At 40.9% G+C, this 7,743-nt stretch overlaps 3 protein-coding genes across 4 annotated transcripts; 1 reads left to right on the top strand and 2 right to left on the bottom strand.

Moving 5' to 3' along the window:
* Nucleotides 1–646: 646 nt before the first annotated feature.
* LOC17874270 (tubulin alpha-2 chain) lies at nucleotides 647–3,008 on the bottom strand. 2 transcript variants are annotated; one of them, XM_023782568.1, is made up of 5 exons: nucleotides 2,776–3,008; nucleotides 2,074–2,308; nucleotides 1,609–1,979; nucleotides 1,060–1,518; nucleotides 647–974 (listed from the first exon to the last, which is right to left on the bottom strand). In XM_023782568.1, exons 1-5 carry the CDS (start codon nucleotides 2,866–2,868, stop codon nucleotides 804–806), a joined length of 1,329 nt encoding a protein of 442 aa, XP_023638336.1. In that variant the 5' UTR covers nucleotides 2,869–3,008; the 3' UTR covers nucleotides 647–803. The 2 variants fall into 2 exon arrangements, with proteins under 2 accessions (XP_023638336.1, XP_006279139.1); XM_006279077.2 differs by having other exon boundaries at nucleotides 647–1,518; nucleotides 2,776–3,005.
* Nucleotides 3,009–3,285: 277 nt separating this feature from the next.
* On the top strand, nucleotides 3,286–5,607 carry LOC17874269 (ribosomal RNA small subunit methyltransferase E). Its single transcript, XM_006279078.2, has 8 exons — nucleotides 3,286–3,548; nucleotides 3,803–3,876; nucleotides 4,248–4,390; nucleotides 4,488–4,534; nucleotides 4,616–4,724; nucleotides 4,833–4,894; nucleotides 4,977–5,091; nucleotides 5,296–5,607. The coding sequence occupies exons 1-8, from the start codon at nucleotides 3,360–3,362 to the stop codon at nucleotides 5,439–5,441; spliced, it is 885 nt and encodes a 294-aa protein (XP_006279140.1). The 5' UTR covers nucleotides 3,286–3,359; the 3' UTR covers nucleotides 5,442–5,607.
* Nucleotides 5,608–5,660: 53 nt separating this feature from the next.
* On the bottom strand, nucleotides 5,661–7,737 carry LOC17874271 (F-box protein At1g49990). Its single transcript, XM_006279079.2, has one exon. It carries the CDS (start codon nucleotides 7,126–7,128, stop codon nucleotides 5,806–5,808), a length of 1,323 nt encoding a protein of 440 aa, XP_006279141.1. The 5' UTR covers nucleotides 7,129–7,737; the 3' UTR covers nucleotides 5,661–5,805.
* Nucleotides 7,738–7,743: the final 6 nt, after the last annotated feature.

Here is a 7,743-nt window from a genome sequence, read left to right as displayed (position 1 = left end):
CGGGTTGAAAAGGGAAAGTTATTAAGAAAAACAAGGGGTGTTGGGGGAGGGCTCCCCTGTATTGGCCTCCCCGGGGAACCCGAAGGGGTTTGTTTCATGGGGATGGAGAAAACTTGGGTTTCGAAACAATGAGGGGCCCCTGAAGAAAAAGGAAGTGTCCGGTGCAAGGGGAGAGAAAAAAGACGGTTGGAAATTAAATCGGATTCTTATAAAAAGAGTTCCCATTCTTTTTGCAGACCAAATTTGAATCTGGGCGGATGCTTTCTCAACGGGAGTCTGGCAAGATCTCAACCTCTGGGATTGTTTCTTCTTCCCTCCTGTCTCCTCCATTCTTCTCGTCGTCTATAAGATTAAAGTCTCATTTGGTCACTCTCTCTTCTTTCTTTCTTTCTTTCTTTCTTTTTAGAGATGGTTGGACGCAAATAACTAGCTGTTTTCATTATCAACTTTATTGGACTCATAAATCATTATTAATCAATTTTTTTTTTTTGTCAAACACTGTAGATTATATCTCCATCTGAATTCTGAAGTAGTCAGACATCTCTGAGCATGCTTAATGTTTAGACCAGGGAGAGGTATAACCTGACAGTGATTATCATCTTCAGGACCACAAAAGTAAGTAAGCTATGTGGATTGGTCGTAAAGATAGAGAAGAAGAGAACCTAGGCTTTATATATAGCCTTACCAACAACGACCAAGATATACTCAAATACCCTAAGCATAGGATATTCAATATGAAATCAAAAGCAAAACGTTCAAAAGAAAGCAATACAAGCCCAAAAGGTAAAGAGTTTGGAGCCCAGTCACACAACACGAGATAATAGAAAACGCACACAAAGTCCAAAGTTTTTAGAAACATGGTTCTTAGTATTCCTCTCCTTCATCATCCTCATCGTCACCACCTTCAGCACCGACCTCTTCATAATCCTTCTCCAACGCAGCAAGATCCTCACGAGCCTCTGAGAATTCTCCTTCTTCCATACCCTCACCCACATACCAGTGGACGAAAGCACGTTTCGCGTACATAAGATCAAACTTGTGATCAATACGGGAGAACACCTCAGCAACACTCGTGGAGTTGGAGATCATACAAACAGCTCTCTGCACTTTTGCAAGATCACCTCCTGGAACCACTGTTGGTGGCTGGTAGTTGATACCACACTTGAATCCAGTAGGACACCAATCCACAAACTGGATCGTGCGCTTGGTCTTGATGGTGCCAACTGCTGCGTTCACGTCCTTGGGGACAACATCACCACGGTACATCAAACAGCAAGCCATGTACTTTCCATGACGTGGGTCACACTTGGCCATCATGGAAGCTGGCTCAAAAGCACTGTTTGTGATCTCAGCAACTGAGAGTTGCTCGTGGAAGGCTTTCTCTGCAGAAATGACTGGTGCGTAGGAGGAAAGCATGAAATGGATTCTTGGGTATGGGACCAAGTTAGTTTGGAATTCAGTGACATCAACATTCAAGGCACCATCGAACCTCAGAGAAGCAGTCAAGGAAGAGATAACCTAAATCCAAAAAAAGAGAGTGAACATTAGACACAAAACAGCAGCAAGGTAAGCGTTTAAAGGGTTAATTGTTGCTGGCTGGTTCTATACCTGAGAGACAAGACGGTTGAGGTTGGTGTAGGTTGGTCTCTCAATGCTCAAGGAGCGTCTGCAGATGTCATAGATAGCTTCATTGTCGAGGAGGATTGAGACATCAGTGTGTTCCAAGAGGGAGTGAGTGGAGAGGACACTGTTGTAAGGCTCAACAACAGAGGTAGAGACCTGAGGAGATGGGTAAACTGTGAATCCCAACTTGGACTTTTTGCCATAGTCAACAGAAAGTCTCTCAAGGAGGAGAGATCCAAGACCAGATCCAGTCCCTCCACCAACAGCGTTGAAGACAAGGAATCCTTGGAGACCAGTACAGTTATCAGCGAGCTTTCTGATACGGTCCAAGCACAGATCAACAATCTCTTTCCCAACTGAGATAAGTCAAAAATCAAACCAGTTAATACACAATAGAATCAACAATATATGGTTGTTGGAAGGATATTTGTACAGGGATGAGTATCTTACTGGTGTAATGCCCACGGGCGAAGTTGTTAGCTGCGTCTTCTTTACCGCTGATGAGTTGCTCAGGGTGGAAAAGCTGACGGTAAGTACCAGTTCTGACCTCATCGATCACAGTTGGCTCAAGATCAACAAAGACCGCACGTGGGACGTGCTTCCCAGCACCGGTTTCACTGAAGAAGGTGTTGAAAGCATCGTCACCTCCGCCAACAGTCTTGTCACTCGGCATCTGACCATCAGGCTGTAACATCCAAATACAGAACACCACATCAACACAATGGATATACAAAACGAAGTGGATCCAAAGATCTGATAGAAATAACGATAAAAACAGAAAATCAAAACGAATCTGAGAACAAAAGAATCGGATCTCGTATCAACCAAATCAATTAACAGGTCGTCGCAATCAAACACAGATCTAAACCGGTAACATTTGTACGCAAACCTACAAGAGTTTTCATTTTTCATCGAATATTTTTCGAAACAAGAAACGGATCTCACATCAACGATACCAAATTTTCCAAGAGATCTAAACCAAAAACAGATCTGAGCAGTTGGTACTATAGATCTGCCATTTAATTCAGAAACCCTAAGAACTAAGGGAAATGCAGGACCAAATATCTCAGATCTGATCAACAGACAACGAGAAAAATAGCGAAAACCACAGATCTAGTTGGAATAAAGGATGAAGAAGAAGAAGAGACGAACCTGAATGCCATGTTCGAGGCAGTAAAGCTCCCAGCAAGCATTTCCGACCTGGATACCGGCCTGACCAATGTGGATCGAGATGCACTCTCTCATTTTCGTTTCGGGGAAGAAAAGATCTAGAACCTAGGTTTACAGGGAAGAAGAAGAAGAAGAAGAAGGGCGTTTATGAAGACGCTCTTCTTTAGATGAATTAAAAAAACTGGATCTGATTTTTCCGCTTTCTAGGTTTTACCAAGTTGGTCGATGCTGTGTATTTATAAGCGAAAGTATCCATCTGTATGTAACGGCACGTATACGACACGTGTAATGATGTAATTGGGTTGTTTTCTACCCACGACCTGTTGATATCTTCGTGAGCTGCGTGTTTTCTAATTTTGAATTTTGCTCGTTGGGCAATCGCTTTACGACCGTTTCTTTTTTATTTTTGAAAAAAACAATATCCCTTGAATTGCGGGAACTTAACCGGACATTCCATTGGACTTTAACCGGGTCATAATGATTACTATAGTAAACCGAAACGATAAGAACTGAACCAAAAATCCTTCGGCTGGGGAACCAAAAATCTCCGAAGCTTTGATTGAATAATGAGATCCCTAGCGGCTGCACGGCCACTGTTTTCCGATTTGCCGAGTATTGTTCGTTTATGGCTTCCACCTTCCAGCTTCAGGACGTTTGCTTCTGTATCTTCGCCTCCTTCGTCGGATTCGGACCTCCGGAATCAATCTCGTGGTGGCCTTCCTCGATTCTTCTCAGATGATCTTCCATCTTGCAAGGCATACACACTCACTCTCTCTCATTTACTTGTTGTTTCATTTGAATCTGTGTGAGAACTCAATAAAGATCATAGAGTAATCACTGAGTACTTGAGAATTTTCTGCTAATTCACTGTAATTTTATAAGATGATGCTTTGTAGTGGAGGTGATTTTGGTACCACCGTATTGGTTATGTTATGTTCTTGCCACTTATTTTTGCGTGAAGCGGTTATATTAAGCTTCTCCGTTGTGTAAATCATTATGATTATTATAGGGTGGGAGTGTTCGTGTTCAAGGCTCTGAGTTTTGGCATATGGCTAAAGTTCTAAGACTGAAACCCGAAGATAGGTAATATTAACACACATTCATGTATTTTATTAGCATTTCGGAGTGTTGCATTCATGAAAGCCCTTAAAAAAGTTGAGTTTGTTCATATTTTGTTTGCTTGCATCCATGTAGATAGAAGTTTTCTTCCATCTAAATTGTGTGTGTATGTATATGGATAGTAAACCAAAGAGCCGTCCTTTTATCAAGATCTTGTTAACCTTTTTATGCATCATCTTTGCCATGATGAATTCAGTGGTTATTGTTATGATATCTCCAAAGTATTTTGAAGATAAGATTAGGATAACATATTCTTTGCTTTTAAGATCACTTACCAATTACCATTAGAATTTAGTAAATGTAAAGTAATTACGTGCACCCTTTTTCTATGCAAGGGTAGAACTCTTTAATGGCAAAGGAGGTCTGGTAGAAGGTTGTATACAAAGCATAGACAAAAATGGAGTTGATTTTATCGCACAAGAAGATCAGAAGGTGATTCTTCCTCAGGGCATGCAGTGGCAGGTGTTTGCCGCTTTTGGTATGAAATGGGACTGCTCGTAATTTTACGATGTTGCCAGACTATTTAATTCTTGGCATAGCTCGGTTCATGATATTATTAAATATATGTGTTTTAGGCACTCTGAAGGGTGGTCGAGCAGACTGGTTAATTGAGAAATGTACAGTAAGTATTTACTTCTAGTATGTCGGGTCTTAGTCACCGATGAATATCATGCCACTGAATATGTGTATATTCTTATATCAGGAACTTGGAGCGAGTGGTGTCACCCCACTTTTAACAGAAAGATCTTCCATAATCTCTGAAAACCGGGTTGACAGATTGGAGCGCGTTAGTTTTGCTGCGGCTAAGCAATGTAAGTAACAATAGTATAAGGTAACATACTGATGTGTGATTTATTAATCTTGCTCGTCTTTTTCTTGGTATGATCACAAACTATTTGCCTTATCATTTACTAACACAGGCCAAAGGCTACATCAAATGATACTGAACCCTCCAATCAAATTTGATACCCTCTTGGATCATGTATGTTTCAACATCTCTTTAAGCACACTCTAAGATTCCTGGTTTCTAAACTTGCCATAATACACCTTTTGATAATTTCTAGATTTCCAAGTCGAAGTTATGTTTGGTTGCTACAGCCGAAGCTACACCTCTCCTTAATGCAGTAAAGTCGTCAACAAAAGAAACCAGTGGAGTATTAATCGTTGGACCAGAAGGCGGTAAGAAACCCTTTCTCCAATACATTTTAGATATGGTTGTCTGTAGTAAAGTTTCTGCGGAAGCTATCATTTTCTTTTGAAATCACTGGTTAGTGCTTGAGTTTACACACGATGAACAGTATCTAGTGTTCTTGTTTTATGACTTGTCTCAACTACACAAGAGTAGACTGGTACAATCTAATGTCAAGAATGAAATGAGTGCAGACTTCACGAAGAAAGAGGTTGAGATGATGTTGGAAGCAGGGGGCACAGCGGTTGGACTAGGACCGCACCGGTTGCGAGTTGAGACCGCAACCATCGCTCTTCTTGCAACTCTAGTAATGTGGTCTGACTCTCAAGAGACAGTCTAAAAGCTTATAAGGCTTTAGTTTTTTGTTGCCTTGTCTTGTGTTCTGACTTCTGAGTGTTTTGCGCTATGTGAGGTTTCTAGATTTGATTGATAAAAACAAAAAGGATCTTGAATATTATATAGCCAAGAAAAGCTTCGATTTACGACCTCTGATATATTTTTGTTTCCTTACACTATGATTATTAAGCCCTGCCGAAAAAAATTATATGCTATCCATGAATTGGAAAATAGATTGCTACTGCAAATTAAAATTTCAGAGTACTAAGTAATCAGAGAAGAGCAGAGCTGACATGACTCTGATAGATAGATAGCAAATATGGCCTCATCATAAACAAAGTTACATAATAAACACCAAAGAGAAAGCTTCAGTAATAAGCAAATTGAAAAGTTAGGAATCCCCTAAAAAGGAAAATCAGTTTGGTGGTTGGGGGTACAGAGTCCATCCAACGAGGGAGCACAAACTGGAATAACATAAAGACTCCATTGCGAAACTCTTCCAAGTACTCCACAGTATCGGAAGCATTAACGCGACAACAACAATCAACTTCACTACTACTCGAATCATCTGATTCTTGATGAACAATAAACTCTTGTGTCTGCAAGTTACCTGATGCCAAACAACGGTCTTGACGTAACCACAGGTAGACGATATCAGCATCAAACGGATTCATTGCCAAGGGGAAACAGTTGACATCAGATACAAAAGAGGGCATGTTGATTTCCCGAATGAGTTGCCACCTTTCGCTGATATATTCTTCGTCATTCAGCAGCCTCCATACACTCAATCTTCGATGTATAGCTTCAACGAAGATAACATCTTCTCCTGAAGTAGTCAAGCCCCTCCGAGCTTTTTTGTGATCCACGCCAGGGAGAGGAATAATCTGACATTGATCATCAGCATCAGGGCCATAAAAGTCATGAGCAATAAGGACACCAGGTCCATTAGAATACATAAACCTATCCCACATATAAAGAATCCCGTGGAGAGAATCAAAACCAAAGTTACCAACGGCTCGTGGGGAGTAAAGTTTCTTGATATTCCATAAACCAGTCTCAGAGGAATACACACAAACTCTCCATAGATACAATCCGTCAACGTAACGATCAACCATACCCATTTCGATCGTCCTAACCATTTTGAAGCTGGAAACGACGCCGTTGTCAAGACGAGTCACCATACCAACGGCAGAGAATGGACTGGGATACCAAGGGTCTGGATTTCGAACCCATGGATCAGGAGCTGGAGGGATCTCAACCCATTGTTGTAAAACTGGATTACCAACGAAAGATTTGTAACTGTAAACATTGTTGTAATTACGGGAAAGAAAGACATCGATCCAGGTCAATCCATTGGAAGAAGCTACAAAGTAGTATTCAGAGGTAGGGAGAGTGGGATACGGTTGAAACGGAATGATATAAGAAACAAGTGATTTGGGAAGATCCCATGTATCGCATCCGTGGAAGCCGATGGGTTGTGTCATGGGATGGAGATACTTGGTTCTGAACATGAGCGACCATGAGGAAGAGGAGTGTCGGTGCAGGGAGACGAAGAGACGGTGGAAGTAATCGGATTCTATAACAGAGTTCCATCTTTTGCAGACAGATTTGAATCTGGCGATGCTTCTCAACGGTAGTCTGGCAAGTATCTCAACCTCTGGGATTGTTCTTCTTCCTCCTGTCTCCTCCATTCTTCTCGTCGTCTATAAGATTAAAGTCTCATTTGGTCACTCTCTCTTTCTTTCTTTCTTTCTTTCTTTCTTTTTAGAGATGGTTGGACGCAAATAACTAGCTGTTTTCATTATCAACTTTATTGGACTCATAAATCATTATTAATCAATTTTTTTTTTTTGTCAAACACTGTAGATTATATCTCCATCTGAATTCTGAAGTAGTCAGACATCTCTGAGCATGCTTAATGTTTAGACCAGGGAGAGGTATAACCTGACAGTGATTATCATCTTCAGGACCACAAAAGTAAGTAAGCTATGTGGATTGGTCGTAAAGATAGAGAAGAAGAGAACCTAGGCTTTATATATAGCCTTACCAACAACGACCAAGATATACTCAAATACCCTAAGCATAGGATATTCAATATGAAATCAAAAGCAAAACGTTCAAAAGAAAGCAATACAAGCCCAAAAGGTAAAGAGTTTGGAGCCCAGTCACACAACACGAGATAATAGAAAACGCACACAAAGTCCAAAGTTTTTAGAAACATGGTTCTTAGTATTCCTCTCCTTCATCATCCTCATCGTCACCACCTTCAGCACCGACCTCTTCATAATCCTTCTCCAACGCAGCAA

The sequence above is a fragment of the Capsella rubella genome, unplaced genomic scaffold, assembly GCF_000375325.1.
Source record: "Capsella rubella cultivar Monte Gargano unplaced genomic scaffold, Caprub1_0 scaffold_151, whole genome shotgun sequence".
Classification (NCBI taxonomy): Eukaryota; Viridiplantae; Streptophyta; class Magnoliopsida; order Brassicales; family Brassicaceae; genus Capsella; species Capsella rubella.
Note: the sequence above shows the minus strand (reverse complement) of the source record. Positions and strands in the feature narration are given on the sequence as shown.